Below are 25,794 nucleotides of genomic sequence, written 5' to 3' on the forward strand. Positions count from 1 at the left end.
AGATGAAAAACACTGCTTTAACCCGAAATGACAAACGTACAAAAAAAGCTGTTTCTGGGTCATTACAGACATTCTGTGGTGCTGTAGGAACACCAGAGCGGGGAATGATTTGTGTAGCTGCCGCCACAGAATCTTCCTGCATTTTGTTATAAACAAACTATGGGGGGGGGGGGAAACTACCTGTTTTGCTGTGGGCGCTTGAAATGACACAAGGAGGCAGCTCGACGTGTTGCAGAATAACTGATGACACAGGATTGGAGCGCAGACTGACTTGGCTCTCGGCACGGCAGAAGCAAATGGATGAAAGGGAATTTGAAAAGCACAAACTATCAAACCCAAACACAGTCTTAGCTCAACCTTTTCTCAGGTGTAAAAAAGTTTGAGAACCACTGCACTCTATGGTGAACTTCAGCTTTACCAACTGCTGCAGTAAAAAGAGGATTCTATATGAATATATGGAGCCTTAAAAGGCACAGTGTGTAAAATGTAGCAACAATGATTGGTCTGGCTCCTGGGTTAATGAATAAAAAAAAAACAATTTCCAGTGATTGTACACAAATTAAAAACCTGAGGCTAAACACACCAAACGAGTTTGTCACACATTGATTCCATGTCACTTTAAACATTGAATGGTCAGAAGACTGAGCATGTATTGTTGTGTAAAGATTATTGACAACATAGCAATGCTGATATCGAATGTGGGCTAACCGGCAAGAAATCCATCGCTTTGGCCATAAGCTCGATTATTTAGCATTTATCTTTTTCATAGGGATGGCACATACCACCTATTCATGTCCCATACCAATATCACAAATCTGAGTACCTACCGATACGATACCACAAAACCGTGTCACGGCCAATACCGATATCAAAAACCCAAGTACCTGTTGATATTACAAACCTACGTGGATTGTATTGGTTTTTCCATATTTATCTATGCAATCCAGTTATTTATTGGACCTGATATGATAGCGAGTATCATATCAGCCCTTTTAAAAAAAAAATTAAAAAAAAATTGAAAATATGAAAGCTTGTGTAAAAAATTATATTTTGTTGGTTCACATTTCATTTCTCTTTCATCAGGTACATTTTAATTGTTAGTGTTGAAAAATATCAAAATAAGCCTAAAATGGCATAAAAGTTTATGCAGATACTACTACTACTACTACTACTACTACGTATCAATCTATCCATTTCTTCTGTTTTTACTAGCTGTTACCTCTGTAGTACAGTATGCGCTACTATCGCTGCAGGGGGATTTGAAGTATTTCTCACCACATGCAGTTTGTGATAATACAGGAGGTCGTTTTACATTAATTATCTCACAAACCAGATTGATCTTGGACAAATACTGATGAGTTGCAGGGAGAGACACTGGCTCCTTCTCTTTTATGTCTTCTCTTTACTGCCTTAGTGCCGCAGTTTATTAGCATGCCATCACTGTCTCAGTCCAATTAGTTTTTGTTTGTTTTTTCTTTGGGGGGGGGGGGGGGGGGGGGGTGGGCATATTCCACTTCTTCCAACCTTGATGTTATTCCTGAGAGATCTCTAATTAGTTGCCGTGTTTTCCACATTGCTGTCCACAGGAGATGAGTTGAAACAGAGTAATGGAGGAGGGAGAACATAAAACCTTTACTGGCTCCCAGACAAATGTTGGAAATGGCGAGCAGCCGCCTCGACTGCCGAAAACATCAAGATGTATAGTGTCACTAAAGATCTCTACACAGGATGTATGAGACACAGAGGGAGTTTACTGTGAATATTATTACTGCGATGTCACCAGAAACCACAGGCAGATCCAACAAATAATTCCACTGACCTTGGCGAAGGAGCATCGGGGGGCGGGGGGATTAAAAAGTACATTTATTTATTTTTTATGATTAGTTTGTCGTTTTCTTCTTTTTTTTGCCTGATTGCTTTTTAGACGTTTCGGTGGATTCTGCTTTTGTTTAGCAGTGAATGAGGCGTGAATATGAAATACCTCGGTCCTCGTCACCCCATTACCTGCTCTCCGTGCTTCTCATTACAGCCTCTTCCCTCGGGAGGAGCAGAAATCTCAGGCACTCTGACTGCAGGGTGATTGTGTTGCATTGCATTATGCTACTCTACTGTCACGCAAGTGTATATACGTATGTTTAAAGAGCCCTTTAAATGCAGGATGCACATTAATAGCAATGGGCCAAACATTTAAAATCATACTACACACCTAGAGTGTATAGAGTAAAACCTTTGTTTTTCAAATGAATGTCCTTGGAGAACCATTCAAGGCAATTGGACAAAAACTGCTTCTTTCACCTGAGGAACATCTCAACACTAAAGATAATTGCGTGACGCTCACATCTGGAGATGATTATTCCTGCTTTTTGTTTCGTCCAGATTAGATTAATAGACCACATAAGCCCAATTTTATCTACTCTGTGCTCGAATAAGCTCTAAAAAACACTGAAAAGTGCCGAAACTAATTGACATTTTGTCTTCAGTCTTCAGCTTCTGGGACACTCAATGTCTTTACATACATGTACCAAGTCTGGACTAAGACAATAGTTTGGTTTTCTTATGTAAACACATTGGTCTGCCAGCCTTAGTCAATTCAACATACCTGGATAATGTGATTCATAGTCCGATATCTCCTGTGTACACTGGAGTCAGGCTGATGTCGTGATGGAGTCGGGCTGGAGTCGGACTGGAGTTGGACTGGAGTTGGACTGGAGTTGGACTGGAGTTGGACTGGAGTCGGGCTGATGTCGGGCTGATGTCGGGCTGGGCATTTGGACCAACATTTTCTTCCCAGTCTTTGACGCAGAATTTGAAGGAGTTTGCTGGAAAAAACAAGATGGAAAAGAATTTAACTCTACTGTAGGTCAATGTGATTTGGTTTACCTGATGCAAGGCCTAATCTGGCCTCCATATAAATCCACATGTCCGCACTGTGCTCGCCGCTGACAGCGACACTTCAGCAAACCTGAAACCTAAAGGGTTAATTTTGCCACCGGCTCCAATCAAGGTGTGAAATGCCAGAGACTGAGCTAAACTGTGTCATATAAAAAGGATCTGATTGCATTTGTTGGTCGTATTTACCATTTAATTAATTTTGTGTATGCGGTTGATTGTAGGCTTATGAGGTGAGAGTCATTTCACCTTAAGTCTTCGCATGAGGTCGCAAACAAAACAAATTCAGATCTGTGTATTTCCTGTTCATATTATGTAGAGTATTATCCTTTCATCGCAGGTAAGAGCCATTTTGCAGAAATAGTGTTTTACTTCATTTCTCTGGGATGAAGAATGGAGGCTGTCATCACAGCATGGCTTTTAATAAAATGTCACATCAGGAGGGAAATCTACACACATTTTTAATAAATTAAAGTTTAATGTTCAGCTTAAAATCCTAGAAAAGGTAATATTTATCATCATGATCTCACCTCCCTGCTGCAAAGAATGGTGGAGATGAGGTTCTCAGTGAACGCCTGGTGGACAGACCGAACTTTAAGACCGTGTTCCTCTGTGATTCTCGCTCAAAACTTTTCCTCATTTTATGAAGATTAAAGTGTCAGAATGAGACAGAATGATGGTGGTGATGTGCTGAGTTCCTCCTGCATCCTCGCAATGACAACTGTCAGGGCCAGTTTCCTTCGGTGCGGAAGTTTTGCTCTGACACCAGCTGTAATTCATTTTCAGAGGGACACTGTCCTCACATTTAAAGCAGAGAAACAACTTTGTTGTGATTAAGCAAAGTTAGGTTTCCACCACTTCGGCACACCTGATTCAAATGAACTGGTCGTTATCAGGCTCCTGCAGAGCTTGCTGACGAGGTGTCTATTTGAATCAGGTGTGTTGGAGCAGGGAAACATCGAAAACACGGAGGCCAGCGGGTCCCAGGGGACCAGGATTGAGAAACACTGATCACTGAGCTGCAGATGGTTGCCAAGTGCCAACCGGTCATGACGTCACCAACAGGACACTTAAAGGGAACCAGTCTCTTTAGACAGTTACATTAGGCACAATTAAAAATGTAATTGTGACTTTCGAAATGTTGAAAATGCATTAAAAAGACATTTGGAGACGTAAAACTATTGTTCTAGGTCCACGCGTTCAGCGCTGTTCAGCTGCACCTCAACACTAAAAGAAAATCAATAATCCATGGTCAATACTTGTTTTCCTTTAAGGGTCTCAGAGCGACTTGAAGCTAATTTCAGCTGACAGTGGGTGAGAGGCAGCGTCACTTGTATATGCACAAGTGTATAGATATAATACACTGGTTCAATAAGTTAGCTGTTATTTTCTCTTTTGGTTAATACTCATTGGTTAGAAAGCAGCTAATTAAACTCATTCTAGTTTTTATATTTTACCTTAGGTTGTAGCAGACAGGATTTTAATAGAAAAACAGCTGCAGCTGTCACATCTACATTTTTATTTTAGAATGTTTTACTAAGTGGATTCATTCTTTCTGTGCTAAACAATAGTGACACTGTTGTGCAGTCTTTTGAATTAGTAGTAGACTGGAGAGGAACAGTCAGTTTAGATCAGAGGTCTCAAACTGATACTCAAAATCTAGTCTGGTCAGGAGGGGGGCGGGCAAATAAAAAAAGTCCAATCCAATTGTGTGAGGAAAAAAAAACAAACCTCTCCTCTGAACTCTTCTGTAAATGGACAATGTCTCTCATCACAGGACAGATTCCTTCAAGGCTGCATATGGAGCCCAGAGGAGACGGAGAACAATCTTGTATATAAAGGGAAACTTGAGTAAAAGTACAAGTATCTTCACCAGAAAATGACTTTTTTTTCTCTTAAAGTCTTAACGTATATGACATTTACTGTACTGAAGCATCAAAAGTATTTGTCTGACATAAAATGTACTTAAGTTTTTGAAGTAAGAAGTGAAGTGTAAGGATTGTGCCATGGTGACTCAGTGGTAGGGTTGTGGGTTTAATTCCTGGCTCTGCTAGTCTATATGTGTCCTTGAGCAAGACACTTAACCCCATGTTGCAGCGTGTGAATGACAAACTAATACAAATACAAACTCTTCTTCTTCTGATTTTCTTTGGTAGTAACGAGTAACAAAGGTAGTTAGAGGAAATGTAGTGGAGTAAAAGTAAAATAAATAACAAAGACTTTTTCTTAAGTAACATGATAAAAAGTGACTTCAACTTCTACCAAAAGTCATTTCCTGGTAAGGTACTTTTATGCAAGAAAAAATTGCATAGGTATAGTTCCATTTATGCCTAAAATGAGCCCAGCCTTCACCACTGAGTAGAATTTTTAAATGCATGAGTATTCAGCGTATTCTTCCACCACTGGTTAAGGACCTGCCCCTCCTGACTCACACTGGTTTGGAGAGAAAAAAAAAAATCCCTAAATCAATTCAGTCTCAGGAGACAATGTGATTTACCCGGGGACCCATCCAGGTGACCTCACCCTTCAAGAGTCCTGCTGTGCACAGCAGTCGAGCCCTGCGGCCTCCTCTTCCTCCCTCTCACTCTGCTATGCCACAGACGAGTGAAGCAGAGAGAGACACTTCATATAAGAAAGACATTAAATCAGAGATGAAATAGTCATTAGTCGCTAACCCACTGTGCCTCTGTGATAAACTGAGGAGAACACGCAGCTATGTTTTAGATGACACAAAATTCATTTTTACTTTTGAGCCTCAGTTCATTATAAGGTTTTATTCACCGCACAAGTCGGAGTAATGACTTGTGAAGAATCAGGCTCCTCCAGACTGAGAGAGCAGGGAAACATAATAACCAGAGTGAATGTAACTTCACATTTAGTGAGTGTGACTCTGCTGGGGAAACTGACGCAGCTGACGCTGAACACGTTTGTGTCTCTTTGTCTTCTGCAGTCTTCTACTAAACCGATCTCTGAGGAGTGACACACAGGTGAAGCACAGGTGGATTTCTTTTTTTTTTTTTTTTGCTGACTGACCTTTCGTTGGATGCTTAGAGAGAAGCAGGGAATGATTCACACATGTGCTTAAACCTATGTTCCAGCAGCTGTAGATCACACTAAACAGTTTTCTCACCAGAGAGCAGGCTCCATTAAAAAGGCAATTCCTTCTCAAAGATCACTGTACGGCTACAGGACGTATGATTTACCGTGAGGCTCGGACAGAAAGACTTGTGTGTATTGACTTTGCTTTATAGCTGATTCACACACACACACACACACACACACTGCTGCAATCACCATTTAACATATTTCCACAGTCATATTTGCAGCTTCAGCTTCACTGGATAATCTCAGTGCTCTGATGCTGGAGAGCAGGAATATGAAATTTTCCACCACTTTGTGTGTTCAGGAGATAGAATATATACATATATATATATGTATATATTGAAATACATGGTTAATTTTTGATCCGATTGTACAGCAGCAGAAAATAAAAAGGCACATTCAACGACTCTGTAAAACCTGATCACGCATCAGTTTATTAACTCAAAGAGTCAAGAGCGTGAGGAAAAATGTTCATTAAAGTATTCATTATTAAGATAACTCAGCTAAATTGAGTTTAGAGGACAATTTCATTTAAATTGTCATTTAAAAGTCATTTAAACTTAGATATAAACAGTAGATTTGACAGAATCATCAGTTTTAATTGGTTTCTTACTGTTGTTTTCACAGTGTTTTAGGTTTAATGTCAGGTCTGGCCGACACGTTAATGAATATTTTATGGGTGCATTATTAATCTCCATTATTCTGCTACTTATATCCTCAGAAGAAGAAAAAAAAGGTCCCTGTGGGAACAATAAAAATCACATTTAGTTTCAATTATCATTTTCATTTAGATTTACAGTTGTGTTACCACTGAAAACACTGACAATATTCTACATTCATATGATGTAGTTATTCAAAAATCTCATTATAAGTAGTTCTTTTTATTAAAGAACGGCAAATGTACAATTGCACAAATGTACATTGTTATGCTGAGATCCCAAGCGTGCACTGTCTTTTTGAGGAGGTTCGGAGTGAGGATCTTGTTGGTATGGCTTGTATAGGGCTGCACTTCACTTTTATTTACTCCCTTAACTTCTTCCGCTTAGCTTTTATATTCTAATCTGTTGTCTAAGTTTGATATCTGAAATAGTTTTTGTCTCTGTGACTACGTGGACTATTTGTGCTCTGCTATCTTGACCACAGGACTCCCTGGAAGAAGAGATCTTGTATCTCAATGGCACCTTCATGGCTAAATAAAGTCAATAAATAAACATTAAAAACATACATACATTGGATAATTAGAATATTATTAGATAGAATTTGTACTTTTTTTGTACTATTTGCATATGTCGTTGTATTAACACTGTGGTCCGAAAAGAAAACATTTCTCATTGGAATATAATGCATGAAATACAGTTATTAATCAATGTGTCAATCATTTTGATACATTTATGAATTGATCAATTGAGTGATGTCATTGAGAAAATATGTTCATTAGTGGAGCTCAATAGACACCAAAACATCATAATAATCATAATAATGACACAGCGTGTCTAAACGGATCGTCACTGCCCTCTGGTGGACACATGTGGTACGGATATAAAGGTGAATTCTCTGCAGATGGAAGAATTTGTGTTTCCAGATGTTCAGCGTGATCAGAGGGAATGTGTCATTATTATCAACCATCAATATACATATATGTATTAATATTAATATATGTATTTCTATATGTATATATATATATATATATTTTTATATGAATGGTCGTGTTGAAGAGGCAAATATATAGCATGTCTTTATAAGTAGCTTCAGGGTGAAATATTTAATTGTTTTTACCAAGTTGAACTGTAATTAATTCCATAAACTCATGCGTGTGAATGAGAGAGAGAGAGAGAGAGAGAGAGAGAAAGAGAGAGAGAAATCTGTTCACGCTTGCAGCACAGACGCATGCGCACAAAACAAACCATCTGGCTTGTGTCAAGTCGAGGCAGACGGATGTGATCGAGGCAAAAAAAAAAAGAATCACCTGTATTGTGGCATTCATGGTGACACAGTGAGTACACATTCATGTCTGCTTTATTTTAAACGCGTCTGTTTGTTGGAGGAAAAAAAACGATTTTCATATATATGATGTTTTTGATGGGAAATTGCAGTTTATTTGTGGAGGAAAAGGCGGATGATTTCTGCATCCAGTGAAGCTGGAGCATCTTTCACTGGATAATTCCCGCAAACCTTATGATGAACACATGAACATGAGAAAACCGCTGTGTGTATATGAGGATTTGTTGTTTGTTATTTGTTTTGTTTTTTTTGTCCTTGAAAGACAAAAAAAATCTCTAAATTATCAGCTTTTCCGATCAAATGACTTCATTATGCTTCTATAAATGGCTGCAAGCTGCTTCCTTTAGGCTCAATCGACCATCGTGTGTGTGTGTGTGTGTGTGTGTGTGTGTGTGTTCTCCGGAGGATGCGACTGATGGATGCGATTGTTGCGGTCCAGGAGTAACGCCTTGTCGCTATCATTGCTGATCATTCTTCACTGAGAGACCAGGGGAGATGAGGAGGATGAGAAATAATGATGAGAAGGAGAGATGATGATGAGGAGGAGAAGAGATGATGATGAGAAGGAAAGATGATGAGGAGGAGGAGAGATGATGAGGAGGAGGAGAAGACAGGAAAGATGAGGAGAGATGATAAGGAGGAGGAAAGATGATGATGATGAGGAGGAGAGATGAGGATGAGGAGAAGAGATGAGGATGAAGAGGAGGAGAGATGATGATGAGGAGGAGACAGGAAAACTGAGGAGAGATCATAAGGAGGAGAAGAGATGATGATGATGAGGAGAGATGAGGATGAGGAGAAGAGATGAGGAGGAGAAATGATGACGAGGATGACATATGAGAAGAGATGAGGATGAGGAGGGGAGATGATAATGAGGAGGAGGAGAGATGATGATAATGAAGAGGAGGAGAGATGATGAGGATTAGAAGAAGAGATGATGAGGATGAGGAGGAGGTGGAGGAGACAGAGGAAAGATAAAGAGAGATGATAAGGAGGATGAGGAGGAGGAGACAGAGGGAAGATGAGGAGGAGATGATGATGGAGAGATGTTACTCATCACTACTCAGCAGACATTTGTCACTGCAGCTGTTAACAGTCGCCACACTTTTGCTTGTAGTTCAAAAACAAACAGTAGATTGTTATTGATGGAGGTTTCTGTGCACAGGAGTCGACCTCACACGTCAGCGATGAGTGTTCACACAAACATTCCACAAGAATCACTGCACATTTAAATGCACATGTGAAGATTTTTGTAGGAGCCAGTATTGTGTTAACTTATGCAGTATTATTATGTTACAGTGTGAACAGTTAAACGAGTTAACTGACAGCCTTAAAGGGAAAAGACGATGTATTTATGCTAGAGAATATTTAGTGATCACACGTTCCCGGCTCGCAGCGTGTGTGTTAGAAGCTGTGATAAGCTATGACCATTTTGTTCCTGTTAAAACCACAGTTTCACAGTTTGGAACATTAAAGGAAGATTTTCGTGTATTGTTGATCCGAAAGAGTGTGGATGGAAATGTAACCTGGATGTTTGGCAAGTGGAAATAAATGTGCAAAACCTTCTTCTATCATCATCTATCTTCCATGCATTGGTGACTGAGTACATACGAGTCAAGCCCGTTGAAACCTGTCAACAGCTAATGATTTAAGTTGAAGTTTGCCACTACAGTTTTAATGCATCATTTTATTGCAGATTTAATTCTCTCAACGGGAATATGAGGCCTTCTTTAATCTGACCACCTCCTGTAAGATCTTTAATCTTGTGTGATTCCTTGGACTGTGATGTCTGCGTGTGTGTGATGCTCTGGCTTAATGCGGCATAATCTTCCAGTAAAACCTCCCTCCTCCTCCTCCTCCTCCTCTTCCTCACTGCTCTCACTGTGGTCTCTCTCCACGCAGTCCATGGGCTCAGAGCGGCAGGAGATGCGAAAGAGACAGATGCAGGTTCATCAGGAAGCAGCTGCCAGTGTCCTCCACACGCGTCACAGAATGGGAAACACCCCCACCAACGCCTCAAATGCCTGCTGTTTCTGCTGGTGCTGCTGCTGTAGCTGCTCCTGGTAACAAACACTCCACTGCTTCACACACAACAGTACACGCAGGGCCGGAAGTGAGAGACATGTGGCCCCGAGACGCAGGGGGATCCTGGTGGCCTCACTGGTTCCCAACTGGACCAACAAAACATACATTACAGTGGCCTGCATGGACATTTCAGTGGGGGCCCTGTCTCATAAGTGTTTATTGTAATTTTCTTTCTCCCAGTCTCCCAGGGTGTGGGTGGGGCAGGGGTCTGCAACCTTTAACACCGAGCGTATTGCAGACGATACGTTTGCACGAGCACACTTTGCATTACGGTAATTACGCGACAGTTTGTGCTATTGGAATTATTGCAACGGTTTCTGAAAGCTAGAAGTTGAAAGTTGATTATTAAAGCGATAGTTTGTATATTTTTTGTTAAGTGTCGTGCTGACAAGACACTGGGAACTACACAGACGTGGGTCTCATTGACACAAGATCATCTGACCCTGAGTTAAATTGGCGAACATATTCTTAATATAGCATTGAGTTAAAGGTACAGTTAACAACATTAACAACATATGTTGTTGAAGTAGCATTGTTCACTTTGATTCTTGTGTCGGACGTCGCGTTTGTGACTCTCCCAGTGACGACACTCTCTGACCAATCAGAGCAGGTACTTAAAACAGCACCAAGTACCAGGTACTACTGCTAATGGAAAAGCAAAAAAAATAGCCTGTAAATGAATGAAAAAGAAAATCTATTGCGAACATTCCAGATTATTTGAAAATGAGGAATCTGTCAGCAGCTATTTTGCTCTGTAAACTGTTGCGTCGTGCATCATTTTACAAGACAAAGATGTCGCTCTGTCTGTGACTGAAGCTCAGAGGGTGTAACTTCCTTCTGACATACGTGCAGGCCGCACCATGATCCCACAAAAACAGAATTCACAGCGGTCCTGTGACCAACGTTGGCCTTCATTAGAACGAGGCCTGAGGGCCCGGAATATGTTTTGGAATTATCTATCGTTTACCCGAGCATCCTCTGAGCACAACTAACCTGTTGTGTGCAGAACACGGCCCAAGTTAATTCACTCCACTGGGGATGAGTAAAAGGTTTTGTCTCCACGTCTTTGTCAATTTCATTTATTTGTTGCACAGCTACAACGGCCACATTCCCAGATGGGACGGCTCACAGCGGCCCCTCACCTGAACCAATTAGTCTCCAGCCAGCTGCTACATCAGGTGTTGGGAACATTTTAATTATGCACTGTGATCCCCCACAGGACCAAGTGGACAGTTGACACATTTAACTAAATATGCAAACATTCCCAGTGGATCATGCCGGATCTACTGTAGGTTCATTTGAATCAGGAGTAAACAACATGTTCAGTACACAGGGTTTACGTCAAAGGGTGACGTGAAAAAGGGTAAAAAAATAACTGTAGACTGTAATTTATACAATTTGTACTGTGTGGCAAATGAACCCACTTTAAAGATGTCCTCTTTTAAAAATAACTGGAGTATATGGTATTTGATACCTTAAAATCAAAGGGATTTCAAGTATTTTTTATCTGGAGGAGCGTTTGAGGCCTGACGAGGCAGAAACTACACAAGGAACATTTTACGAATAACAATAACAAGGGTGTGTGAGGAGGAAATCCATGTGTTTTTACAATTTTTCCAACCCTATTAACGATCTTCAATGACTCCATGAACACAGCAAGTCCATAAAAAATGTTATGTTCATGTGTCTACATGATACTGATCATGCAGTAAAATAGATTCTGCATTTTTTCAGATGCTAAATTAATTGTGTTTATTACTATGGTCAAATTCAAGCCCTTTTGTGGTCAAAAATGACATTTTTCAAGCACCTTACAGCTGTTATAATTACCTACATATTTTCTATAGGAATACATACATACTCAAGACAGCATTATGCTACAAACAACCCAAATCCTGAATCGAATAAGTGAAATAAGTACATTTTTTGGAAAATAATTTTATCAAAACTTAAAATTCAAGCACTTTCAAGGATTTCAAGGACATTTAAAGCACTTTAATCCTATTTGACCTGGTTGACATTACTTTAAATACACTGCATGTTTGTTTCTCTCTTGCAGTTTGACTGTTAGAAGTGAAGATGAGACAATTCAGAGATTTGAACACAGGACAGAGGGAATAACTAACTTTGAAGAAAGGTAATTAAAGGGCAAATCCTTCATTTGAAAAAGCATATTTTTTAAAAAACAATCTCAGTATTTCTTTACTAAATGACAATGAATATTTGTTTTTAAGCCCAAAGGCTACTCTGGATGACGCCAACTCCTGGACGATGTCATTTGAAAGGCTGATGAAAAGTGCGGCCGGTCGCGCTGCCTTTAGGCAGTTCCTGCGGACGGAGTTCAGCGAGGAAAACATCATGTTCTGGCTCGCTTGCGAGGAACTGAAGAAGGAGACCAACAAGACTGTGGTGGAGGAGAAAGTCCGACAAATATACGAGGACTTCGTCTCGATCCTTTCCCCCAAAGAGGTGATTCAATAAGGCAGGACATTAGTGCCGAGAGGACGGCGCGATCATGTGGTTACAATGATTATTGTGCTGATGTGATCAACACAAAATTAGTCATCAAGTAACTGAATTATGTAACTGTTGCTGATCAGAGACACTGAAAAAGGAAATGAGCCGAACCTCTAATGGTTTCAGCTTCTTAAGTGTGTGTTTTAAACCAGGAACCTGCTAATCTTCACATTATTTTCTGGAGTAATTGATAAAACCTCAAAATAATGCGTAAATAAAGCATAAATATACAGTTTACTCTCACAGAAGAGCAAAGATTTGAGGAAATATTCACATTCAATGAACTGAAAACAGAGAATTTGTTATGAAATGGACTAATTGATCATCAAAATGGCTGATGATTCATTTAATAGTCTTTCGATTTAGTGTTGCTTAAAGGTAATGGTCTTTGGAACACTAAAGATATGAATCTATTTATGCCTTACCTTCCAGTTTATTGTTAAACGATTCTTTAATTTATCAGTTTATCTTTATATATGATGTGTTTTAATGCTTTAAGTGCTGGATATTATATTTTCTGGTCTTGTAAATGTGCAACTTCCTAAGAGAATCCTTTCAAATTTGGCACAATAGTTCATTTTTGACTGTTTTGATTTGGGTGGCCAACAATGAAAGGTCAAGGGTCATGGTGGAAGCCTCATCTTTTGTTTTTGGACCCAAACAAAGGATACAACATCTGTCCAATAAAGATTTTGTTTTGGTCTCCTCTAGGTCAGCTTGGATTCGCGCGTTCGAGAAGTGATCAACCGCAACATGCTGGAGCCGACCTCGCACACGTTTGAGGACGCCCAGCAGCAGATCTACACGCTGATGCAGAGAGACTCGTACCCTCGCTTCATAAACTCTGTGACGTACACGGACCTGCTGAAGAGCCTGGAGGAGCCTCCCCCCGAGCCATAGACTCTCCACTGCCACACACTTAGCTTTTCAAAAACCGGCGCATGCGTCCCCTCCCCAAGGAGTTGTTGTGTTCCTGTTAGGAGTCCTGCTATTTAGAGAAAGACGGACAGGAAAATGAACACTTCTTAAAACCAGTCTTTATCCAGCTGTAAGTGCTGTTTATTTACCCATGATTAGCTTACCAAAACCCTTGGAGCAAACAAGAACAAACGCTCAGTGCAGCATCAGTTACTTGTTTGAGAACATATCTATATTTTTATATATTCCCTAGCGCTTGACATTGCACTTTTCTACCTTACTTAAAAAAAGGGAACGCATGTATCTGTGGACACTGCATTTGTATTTAGGTATATTGTGAGCCTTAATGCATATCCAGTTCTTGTAGAAACTAGTAGTTATTTATCAGTAAGTGAAGAAGAAGAAGGAAAGTGCCTTGGAATAAGATCCTCTACACTAGCACCTTCAGTCTAACACGAGTGGTGCGACAATGACTTCACATGTTGGTGCTTTCAGCTCTTCTCAAAGATAAAAACATTTTTACATCTCAGTGAGCTGATACCTGGGGAATAGATCGTTTATGTGTTTCAATACTGTGATACATTAGTCCTAATATATTTAATTTAAACAGAACAGGGATAAACAAACTGAATACACGACCAAGACCACTGATATATTTGTGTATTTAAAAAGGAATTTGTGTGAAATAGCTCTTTGAATTCTCACAAATAAAGCACAATCGTATGTTGTTCCTGCTGTCTTGTGTCGTGAAAATCACACTGTAATCACAACGTTAACCATCAGGCGTCATTTTTATTTACTACCCTCTTCAGTCATTGAGGCCAAAAATGCCCAGTTCCAAAAACCTGCTAAAACATTAACAGATTATTATTTTTCAGCTTTTTTCTTCATCCATCTCTTACACAACTTCAAACCTGCTCAAAACTGAGGATTTAAACCATTTAAATGCCAGTTTGATTACTTGATGTCATTATTATTAGTGGATTGCATTATCAGTTGTGTAGCATCAGATTTCAAATTGACTACCCTCTTAAATCATTAAGGATTAAGGATTTGGATATGTCAAAGATTAGCCAAAATATTGAGTTCAATGCATTATTAGCTTTGGTTTAGCATGAGATTTAAAATTTACAACCCTCTTGAGTCATTATGGACAAAAATGTCCACAATGACATCCGAGGGTTAAATATATTAATTTACAACATGGACTGCATATGAAGCTGCAGAAATATTATATTTTTTAAGCAGTCTTTGCATATGTGTATTGGTTGTTGACATATATTTAATTTTTTGATTCAAGACATTTCCAATAGGTTTACATAAGTTGCCAAGAGAACATTACATGCAGATACCCTTCACAGAACAGTCTTATACCAATTGCAGTCAAAACTCAAAATAGGACATTGTAACCTGATTAAAACTTATAGGCAGGTACAAATTGTAACTCAATTTGGAATACTCCACTGATCATTCATACAGTGACCAATACTATTTTTTGTTGTCAGAAATACTAAGAATACCCACTGAGTGATACAAAAACCTCATCTTGAGGTGTACATGTTAGTTTTAATGACAATTTTTATAATATTACTGAAAAAAAACCTCAAACTAATAAATCGTGCTGATATCGCAAAATCACTTCAGTACTAATAAAATAGACAACATTGGTTAAGAAAAATTAGCAACAAGCCATTTATTTTAAGATCGGAAGAATCAAACCAAAAGGTATAGCCCTAGTTATTCCAGTACATGTTTCCTGCAGATAATGGTTTGTGTCAATGCAAGCAACTGAAGTCACTCTACTGAAATACTGAGATTCATGTGTGGCTCCAGGTCAGGATGCAGCACCTTTTTAGTCAAGGCTCTCCCGGGTTAACATATAGCTGCTCTGTTCTTGCCTGGCTTTAGGAGTAGCAGCGTGGTTTTATTGTCAAGTAAGTCGGTGGTTTCCTCGAGTCCACAGAGTCACATGGGCGTCAGTCCCACGAGACTCTGATGACGCTGTGCGGTCGTGTGGACACTTCCGAGATCATTCGTCACTGATGGGAGGAAGAAGCTTCTCTATGAACTGCTTGACATCCACCAATTCCTGCAGAAGAAATGCAACAGAAAGCAATTATATAAGATACAAAACACAGAATTCGAGCAGAGACAGAAGGTGAAAATGTGATTTCTCCAAAACTGACCTCTGGACACGAGCTGTGAGACAGACCCTGATATGACTTGAAGGTGACATTTGTATCATTGATGAGAGTTTTCATCTTGTCTGCTGTCATTTTGCCAAAAGCCTGGTTGACCAGTGGATCGGCATCCCCGTGGCATTGGAGCACGTGCATGTCCTTGTTAGGACAGTTTGCAGTTGCCTGAGAATAGAAGAGATTAGGATTATTCATATTATCTGATTATAACAGATTAGGATTTGGCTGTTGGCCATCCCTAAACCTTATTTAAATCAAAGGAATACTTCACAATAAAACAAACATTTAGACATTTTAGATATACACCGTGCTGTACAAAAGTCTTAGGCCACCACCAGCTTTGTTGTGTTTAGGTCACATTATCAGTGGAACCTGGAATTGAATGATGTGACTAAAAGTTGGTTTTATATATATCAAACTGAATGAGATTAATTTTTACAACACGTATATGTAATGCCCAAGCATGCCTCTAAGAACAGCTGGTGTAATAGACCTTTATAAAAGCTTTGCACCTGGATCATCATCAAAAAGTTCTTTAGGGGTTTAGTTTCACTTTTAACCTGTGAAGCTCTTCTGAAAACTGTGTTATTTTAAAATGACATACATGTTTCCTGCATTTTCTGGATGTGTTCCGCTAAAGTGAATGAGAAATAATGATACCGTTATTGTCATTATAGCATTGCTAAAACAAGCAACTCTTATGGTGGCCTAAGACCTTTACAGGCGCTATATGGGAGAAATATGTTATACCGAGTCATAAATTGACCATCATGTGTCATCAGAGATTAAGGAAACGTGAAATCTTCACTGATAACAATGGTACAGCCTGTAACTTGGACTTTGTATTCTGCCAGCTCTGCTCCTTCAAGAGAAAGGAGGTAATTCCTCCATCGACAGCCAGCATATTCACAAAATTCTCATTTGCAGGTGGCAAAGTGTTAATGTTTTGGTTGGGTATTTTGGTCTGTAGACAAGCTCATAGCACTTGCCAGCAGACAAAACCTCAGTACCCCCCGTCAAAAACATCTTGACCAGAGAAGGGGACAAAAAAAAAAGACAGTATCTGCAGTGGAGAGGAGTTAAAATGAAAGCCACAGCTAACTTTCTCTCTTGCTGTGGCTATTTTACATATAATGTTTTTTACAGTCTGTTATTGTCGTCTTGTGATAATTCTCAGTTGCTGTTCTAAAGGGTGGGACAATTGTGGATGTGTGTGACAACAGTGAACACTGCTGCTGCTGCTTCCCTCAGTGAACACCCACCACTAAATTCTGTAATTTGTCACTAAACACTCTTGGTAACTTCTGCAGACAACGACTGCAGAACATCTCTGCATCTTTGGCTGACAGCTTAATGGAAATAGTCGTCCAGGCTTATAGAAAACCAGGAAGTGGCCGTGCATAATAGTCGATAGGGATTGAAGTAACAGTTAAAATGTACGTTGTACATATTTTATATCATCTTTAATTATCTACTTAAGAATGTGCATTAAGACAGTGAACATCCATGACATTACCTGAGGGAAGGAGCTGCGGAGAGGAAGCCAGCAGCTCAGTGCAACCACTCCAGCAACTTTCTGCTGAGTTGTCAAAGCCGTGTACAGAGACAAAGCTCCACCCTGGAAAAACAGACAACTCCCCTAAATCCATCATTCAAATACAACACAGCAAGCAAAGGAGACGAGGACAGTACAGAATAGATGTAGTTTCAGCTGCCTCTTTCATGAAAAAGTCCCAACTGATTTTGAGATTTGTCTTATCTATTTATCTCTGTTCATGTGCAGCTTTGCAGATCACTGTGATGCTGCAGAGCTGGGGCTGCACAAAATGACACTGTGCCCAACATATGTTGTGCTTTCATCATGGTATGGTTCAGTTTGGTACAGTACGGTACAGTTTGGAATGGTAAAGCTCCGGATCAGGCTTGCGTTTCGACTGAGAACAGTAGGCGGGGTGTGGGCTGCTCGGTTTGTGGCTTGTTTGTCTCAACGAGACGTTAAGCTTCGTATGAGAATAGACTGCGGGCATAGAAAAAAACTATAACATATTAATTATGTAGCTTTGAGGATGCCTGCATGAAAATGGGTCCCCTTTAAAGGAAAATAGACGACCAAGTACGGATCAGGTGCGAATGTGCCACACTTACCTGTGAAAAGCCTCCCAGCATAATTCTGTGTGACGGTATTCCATTCTTCACTTCTTGGTCAATCAAGGCTTTAACTGCAGACATATCAAAACACAAGCTGTTAATGTAAATGACACGATGCACATCCCTTACAAGTATACACTCAGTTTTATTGACGTACTGTTGTCTGAAGCTCTTTTAATGCCACTTTCATCTTCCTCTGCATCGAAGCTCAAACTGTAGATATTAAACCTTTGAATGAAAAAACAAATGTGAAGGTGGGTGCAGCGTTTCCCTGGATTTTTCATTTTTGTAGCGGTGTGATATTACGAGTTGGGGAAACACAGGAGTATACATGTGACATCCTTCAAGGCTTTTATTATGTTCAGATAATTTGACACTTACCAAGAAGGCATGTTCATTCCAAAGTTTAGAGTAACAGGCATGGTGGGACTGAAATCATTAGAGAAAGGTTTCATTACACAATGTGAAATGCAACATTAAATACAGGTTTCTTGATCTGTAAAGATTTGGGCTGGGTATCGAAACTTCAATACTTTTGTGGTAACTTCTGCATCACCTCTGGTAAAAAACGTGTTGTCATTCAAAATCTAATTTTGGTGTCGAAGAAGTTATCCTGCTAACCATTTACCTCAGAACTTAGAAGCCTGAGCTGGGAGTAAAATGACCTCCAAGTTAGCCATGTTCCAGAGAGAAGTTGGAAAAAAATATGGACTTAAACATATCCCGGGATAACTGTTGTTAGCAATACCAGTCGATAACAAAGCTGATTTTTTTGTTGTTGTTGTTGTGGACTTACAATAACATGGAATATAAAACATCCAAGACCATACAAAGCACTGAACTTAAGACTTTCCTTGATTGTGAAGCACCTTAGCTCAACTAATCTGACTTCACTTTCATTTCTCAAGACTTGCAGACACTCCGATCTGATGTTGCAGCTGGTGTGAATACGTACGCATGTGGAAAGATGTATTTCACATGTGGTATCCTGATGTTTGCGAAAGTCTCCGCCCAGCCATGCCTGTCAAAACAGACAACACAACACTTAAGGTAGGGCCATTTAAATGTAAATAACTCTGACCCACCTGCAGAACAAGTAAAGGAATGCTGTAATATATACTGTATATACACACAAAAAGTAGAAAAAGGTACTAATAATGCTTAGTGGGATAAAAATATATGATGTTTTAGATTACTGATGACATAACATGCACAGTTGTAGTTGATAAAAGTGAGGTTTATTGCAATTACTTTGTAAACTACTGTGTAGCATGTGAATGTTACCATTGGAATCAAGTCTTAACCAACAATGTGAACTTTTAAGAGCGAGTCATCACTTCAATGTAATTAGATTACTGATCCAAATCTGCAAAACAATTAAAAACACAACTACTTTTGGTAAAACTGGGGGGAGAAATAGACAATGTTGTTCTCACGTACCCGGTATCACCAAGGCCATGCAGAAATATCACCTGTAAAATGAAACAACAGACATATTATCACAGGCAGAGAGACAATCCGTCCATCTTCTACCACTTAACCTGCTAGCAGATAATTTAGGATAATTAGCTGTCAGTGAAGGTAACACTGCTTTGCATCTTCAGCAAAAAATAAATTGGTACAACACTTAAGTACTCAATTATGAAAAATAATCACCTGGTTGTAAGGGAGTTTTTTGTTGACAGCAGCAGAAAATATTTTAAGGCAAAATGTAGATAAAGATAAGATAGTCCTGTATTTGTCCCGCAGTAGGGAAATGTGCATTGTTACAGCAGCAAGACAGTAAAGATAAAGATAATAATAATAAACATGCATTACCAAAAAAGAAAAATACAATATATTAATCTGTCTTGTTCAATTGTCTAACTAGTTTGGTGCAAAAAATGCCAGAAAATGTTGAGAAATGTGTGTCCCAAACCTGGAAATGATATAAAACCAAATAATCGAGTATCAAAATAGTTGACGTTTAGCTCAGTAATCAATTGACAATCAAATAATCATTGCAGGCCTTGCTGCAATTAATAACGTTCACTGATTAACAAACAACCATAAATCACAAAGACATTACTACCGTAGGTTTTTTTTTTTATCGTCATATCGTCATTCCAATATTCCACTGCAGTATCGCATATCGAATGTTTTCCTACTATCGAGCAGCCCCTGGTAAACCACGGTTTGTCCCCGATGAACTCACCGCTGCAGTGGCTTTCCGGGCAGCAGGCACAATGGCAGGTAGAGGCGCCGACATGTTATTGCCGCACATACAACGCTGAGGCAGCTGATAAGCGGAAAGAAGTTAGCTGCTATTAGCTAACTACGATATTAGTCAGTGTCAAATCCCTAATCCCAGTCTGGCTGTCAAATACGAAGTAGCTGGAAGGCCAATGTCAACCGAAGATGGACACCGATGTCCACGAGTTCGGTTCAACCGCCGGCGAGTCGTGAAGTTCTTAAAAGAAAGTTTAAATGTTGTATTAAGCAACACACAGCGTCGGGGAGTCACCCCTCTCTAAACAACGAGGACGCCACTCGTCAATGACGCGGTCACGTCCCTTAGTCCCGCCCCTGCTGCTACGTGATTAGCTTTCTGCTCTGTCATTTAAAAATAAGAAGCAGCGATTGGTTAGCTGGAACGACAATGAGGGCCGCTTTGAACATAGTAAATCCTCATCAGTTGAAGCAGAATCTTTCACACATTTATTATTCTATTGTACATTGTCAAATTCTTGTTTTGGTCTCATCTCACAAATCATATATTGTGTAATTCTCAAAAGAAAATTGAAATTTGTTGCAAAAATGTTATTACATACTTTAGAATTTAGATTTTGTTGTATATCTTGTGTGGTACATTTCATAAATGTACGGTGATAAAGGTTGCTATTTCTTTTCACTTCTCTTCTCTTTTTGGTTTTTATTTTCTCATTTTTTGTACGATTTTATGCTTTTTTTAATTTTTGTATTATTTTCTGCTGTTCGTATATTTGTTATCAATAAAGTTTGTAAAAAAAACTCATCAGCGAAAACAAAGCATATACCAATGTATCTCATGAACAGTCAATATTGGAGACATGTTTTTGTCAACAAAACAACAATGTTCAGCAACATTTCGTAGCAATCACTATGAGTACAATGCATGAAACACAATGCATTAAAACGGCATAAAATTACAATATCAAAACCATCTAAAAATGTTTTTATCAGGCGTTGTCTCGCCGTTTTGATTTTATTTTGAAACATGTCAAGAGTTGACAAAAAGCACTTCCGGTCACGTGACACTCACCGGTGCCCTTGATTCTGCTAACTTTGACATGTGAGCAGCACAAACATGTCTTTCCCTAAAAAACCTGGAGGCAAAGCGCTGGATGTTTTGCAGAACCTGCCGCGGATAAGTTTGGCGAACATGCGGCCTGAACCAGGAGCTGGAAGAACGGTGAGGTTTTAATTTACATTATTTTATTTTCAATGATTGTCTTTGATAGCAGGCTATTGGTAGCTAACACGGCTAGCCTGAAGTCTGATTAGCCGATGGATAGTAAACAATAAACATACGTGGTTGAATTGTCTTTCAAGAGTAAAAGACGAGGCAGAGGACAACATGGTGGCAACAGAAGCGGCCGAGGACACAAAGGAGAGCGACAGAGAGGGAACCGTCCACGGCTCGGGTTTGAAGGCGGTCAGACCCCGTTTTACCTGGTTATTCCAAAATATGGCTTCAATGAAGGACAGAGGTAAAAGCTGGTGACGTTTATACTCCCATTCAACAGTGTAGGCTTTGTTGTTATTAGTTAGTAGAGTGTATACATCTTTAAGGTGTTGGAAGAAGTGCAAGTAGTATATATGTTTGCAAAACTATATGGCTGCAAGGCTTTTTAAATTACATTATATACTAGGGATGCACAATATTGGACTTTTTGCCAATATCTGATATGCCGATATATCAGGCCAATATCGGTTATTGGTCTAAATGTAAGGCTTCCTGCTGATAATATTGTGCATCCCTAGTATACGTGATTTAAAAGGGATAGAATAGTGTGGTTCAGTCCAGTTTATTTATAGACTCAATGTCCAAAAGAAAAGGGAAAAATGAAAACAGATTAAAGAGCATAATGACAATCACACCAGTGTTTCCACATGTATGACTGACAGCACATACCTCTATACCTGGAGTTGGACAATGTCATGACAACTATTTTCAGTGAATTATCAAATGGACAGATATGTTTCACAGTAACACTTTTTGAAGTACTCCATGTCCATATATTACATTTTAGTCATACTATACTATACATTATATTAAGTTTATCTTGGTGAATATCCTTTTTCAGGATGATCCGGAATGGAGAAAATCGATAATATTTCTTGTAACTTAAAAATGCTGTCTAGCTCGCTAGCCTACAGTCAGTGATTTATTTTTAAGTTCAACAAAACATGGTTTAGTTTGGTGTCACTAATAACTTCCTTCAGCAGAAACATTTAAAAGGTGGTTGAGTACGATAAAAACTATTATTAGTCAGCCTTTTAAAGATTAGAATGACAGTCTACTCTGATAAATGATTTAAACTGACTGACATCTCGTGTGTGCTTCTTCCTCTAGCCGCCGTCCTCAGTACCAGCCTCTGTCTTTAAAACGACTGCAGTACCTGATTGATGTGGGGCGAGTGGACACGACGCAGCCTGTAGACCTGACGCAGCTGGTCAATGGCAGAGGGGTCACGATACAGCCTCTAAAGAAGGACTATGGCGTCCAGCTTGTTGATGAGGTAATCACTGTTTTATTTTTTATAGTATGTTGTTGGTTTTGGACTCTTTCCACAGAGTCATTTGTCATAATCACATCAATCGTACAGCTGCATAATTGCTGCTAATTCCCTGAATTGATTTGCTTCCGATTCCCAAAGTGTCATTTTGTTTCAATTTTTGATTCAATATCAATTCATTTAGAGATATTTCAGTTGCCATTCCAGTTATGCTTTGTTGTGAAAAACATTTTTACCACACTAATGCTGCAAATTGTACAATATATTGCTCCTGAAGTAGTCACACTAATGCCACACGGTGGCAGTCCAGCAATAAACCTTTTCAGGTTCAAATGTCAATCCCACAATCACCTTCAAAGTAATAAACAAATTGTCCACCAGAGGGCACTGTGAGTACACGCTCTCTTTTTTCTAAATGTCCTCCTGAGCCAACAGTCAGAATGAAGAACTAGTTCCACAATAGATTGTGATGAACAGATCTGGACTCCAATATTTTGTTTAGCTCAGGGGTCTCAAAATCAAATGACCTGGGGAAAAAGAAAGTCAAACTGCAGTAGGGATGGACGACATGATCTTAAAATGATGTCACTATATTGCAATAACCATATTTGTGATGATATTTCACAGAATTTCAGGATTAAAGTGTTTGCTTTGTTATGAAGCATTATCAAATAAAAATTGATTGGGGGGAAACAAGAAATAGATTTAGCACACACGCACGTCTCCTGATGAGTAAAACCTGATGAAACAACATTTGAACTCAAACAGTGCTTTGACTGTGAAGTTAGTTTCAGATTGGCTATTCCACACACCCACCTTTTTCAGGGCCAGCTGCAGTCTGCGGTCTTCAAACTAATTTCACCATGGTCCTAGTGAGGAAGGAACAAAAAAAAACATAGTTCAGTTCTATGAATTATCTAAAAAATGACAATTAATTGGCAAATTAATGTTTTGTTATACAGCAACAAAAAATAGGCTAAATTGGGAAATACATAATTTTTGTTAGAGGGAAAAGTTGTTGTTTTTGAAGGTTTTGCCACAATGAGACTCTCTCTGACCTCTCTAAACATCATGCACTTACAGTACAATCACAAGTACCAGTTGAAGTGAATGTTTGGGGTAAATGCATCTGTCATATGTCTGTCTCATTATAGATCTAGTCAAGAGACAAAAAAAACAACTCTGCAACAGTAGGTGGCAGCACATGACTGCACTGTCTGTGTCAATCAAGGTGTTGCTAAAGTCTGTTTTTCCCACTTTGCTCTGCCACAAGTTGACTTTTCACATGTTTGTTCTGTTTCAGGGTGCTGACATTTTTGCTGCAAAAATAAACATCGAGGTTCAGAGAGCTTCTGAAGGAGCCATAGCTGCTATTGAGAGGAACGGTGGCGTCATCACAACCACTTTCTATGACCCTATCAGTCTTGGTAATATAAATGAATGACTTATCATATCGCGTTCTTGTCTTGTGTTATTTTTAAATAAGACACTTACAAATGCTTTGGGTTTTTTTTGTGTGTGTGTGCGCAGGGATTCTCATCAAGCCTGTGCCGTTTTTCTTACGCGGTCAGCCGATCCCAAAGCGCATGTTACCAGGACAGGATATGGTCCCGTACTACACGGACGCGGAGAACCGAGGTTACTTGGCTGACCCGGAAAAGATCCAGCAGGCCCGGCTCGCCCTGGCACAGAAGTACGGTTACATTTTGCCAGACCTTTCAAAGGATGAACTGTATCACATGCTGTCGACGAGGAAGGATGTTCGACAGATCTTCTTTGGCCTCGCGCCAGGCTGGGTCGTTAACATGTCAGAGAAGAAGATACTGAAACCTACTGATGAGAAACTGCTTCAGTATTACAGTTCGTAGGAGTAAAAGTAAATGTTTTGTACATTATTGTCAGTAAAATACAGAGTTTTGCTTGTTGGGGATGTTTCCATTTGATATAAATATGTGGAAATCATTAAACTGTATCTTTAAAACCACATTTCGTGGAATATTTGTGTTATTTACATAATGTTTTTTTATTTCGGCCCGTGCTGTATGATGGAAGGAACGTGAACTGTAACAGGTGAGGGGGAAATAAGGAAAATAAGATAACTCAAAGAATGAAAACAGGAAACAGATGCCTGGTGATGTGTGTTACTTGTGAAATGTGTTGCCTAGGCCTTAGAAGGGGAGTTTGAAATTAGTCATAGGCAGCTGTATCCTGGTGTGGACGTTCAAAAAGATCCCCCGTCCCCCCCTCCTGGAGTACAATCACAGGCAAACACATATATACAACTTTGCCCGGTCATGTTTAAGCGACACAAATTGACATGAAGAAACGTTTATGCTTTGATATCTAATGATTATGACTTATTCGGACATGTCACACGAGGAAGCTCCTGGTATAGTATATTTCCAGTCCAGAGATTTCAAATAAAAAAATTGTATGGTACATAAATAATCATATATACTGTATACATATTTTTTTATGATAACACACTTAACATCAGAATACAGTCTCCTATGTTCTGGCTGGATAATGGTCCAGCCTGCATTTGAACCCTCCATTCTGCTGGTGTTTATTTTTTGAAGTCAAAATGGCACACTCGCTATAAATAACTTGGTATTTTACACAGATATTGTCTTAAGGGAGGCTGCCATAGAATTTGTGCTGGTATAAAAACATTTTATCAAAGGAAGCATATGTTTGTGTGTGTGCGTGTGAGACGACCACAAGCATTGTGTGGCCATACAAACACTTACGGGTTTAAAAGGCAGTTATGTTATAAATAATTTAAATTTAAGTAGTGACAGGAATGATTGATGCCATTTTTTAAAATCTAATAATAAAAAAAAGCATAATCTCAGAATATTTGCCAAATTCCTAATTTGTGACTGTCTTGAGTCAAAGGTCACGCTTTGATGACCTTGCTCATGGCTCCATGAACGTTTTCCTGAATCTCAAGTATCCAATAAGCTACTCCACAAGCAGTGGACACATACACACACAGCTGGCCGGCCCAGCCAGGAAAACCAGCCCAAATCCTTACCGCGTTATACTTAAAAATAAATCACGCCACAGGAAAGAAACAGCACAATCACTGTTTATGGCAGAACTACGGGGCTTATCTTCAAAGCAGCAGATCCTTTTGAATTTGTATCAAGCAGAAAAAGTTTGCAGCGAGGCCCAAA

At 39.4% G+C, this 25,794-nt stretch overlaps 3 protein-coding genes across 3 annotated transcripts; 2 read left to right on the plus strand and 1 right to left on the minus strand.

Moving 5' to 3' along the window:
* Window positions 1–7,903: 7,903 nt before the first annotated feature.
* Window positions 7,904–14,240, plus strand: LOC131466041 (regulator of G-protein signaling 20). The gene is made up of 5 exons (XM_058639098.1): window positions 7,904–7,984; window positions 9,895–10,055; window positions 12,137–12,214; window positions 12,312–12,546; window positions 13,306–14,240. Exons 2-5 carry the CDS (start codon window positions 9,898–9,900, stop codon window positions 13,492–13,494), a joined length of 660 nt encoding a protein of 219 aa, XP_058495081.1. The 5' UTR covers window positions 7,904–7,984; window positions 9,895–9,897; the 3' UTR covers window positions 13,495–14,240.
* Window positions 14,241–15,180: 940 nt separating this feature from the next.
* Window positions 15,181–20,384, minus strand: lypla1 (lysophospholipase 1). Its single transcript, XM_058639086.1, has 9 exons — window positions 20,053–20,384; window positions 19,299–19,330; window positions 18,814–18,879; window positions 18,240–18,287; window positions 18,016–18,086; window positions 17,856–17,929; window positions 17,227–17,328; window positions 15,699–15,875; window positions 15,181–15,601 (listed from the first exon to the last, which is right to left on the minus strand). Exons 1-9 carry the CDS (start codon window positions 20,119–20,121, stop codon window positions 15,542–15,544), a joined length of 699 nt encoding a protein of 232 aa, XP_058495069.1. The 5' UTR covers window positions 20,122–20,384; the 3' UTR covers window positions 15,181–15,541.
* Window positions 20,385–21,132: 748 nt separating this feature from the next.
* On the plus strand, window positions 21,133–24,599 carry mrpl15 (mitochondrial ribosomal protein L15). The gene is made up of 5 exons (XM_058636274.1): window positions 21,133–21,288; window positions 21,429–21,586; window positions 22,453–22,618; window positions 23,919–24,042; window positions 24,146–24,599. The coding sequence occupies exons 1-5, from the start codon at window positions 21,184–21,186 to the stop codon at window positions 24,481–24,483; spliced, it is 891 nt and encodes a 296-aa protein (XP_058492257.1). The 5' UTR covers window positions 21,133–21,183; the 3' UTR covers window positions 24,484–24,599.
* The last annotated feature ends 1,195 nt before the right edge of the window (window positions 24,600–25,794 follow it).

This window comes from Solea solea, chromosome 1 (assembly GCF_958295425.1).
Source record: "Solea solea chromosome 1, fSolSol10.1, whole genome shotgun sequence".
In the NCBI taxonomy this organism is placed as follows: Eukaryota; Metazoa; Chordata; class Actinopteri; order Pleuronectiformes; family Soleidae; genus Solea; species Solea solea.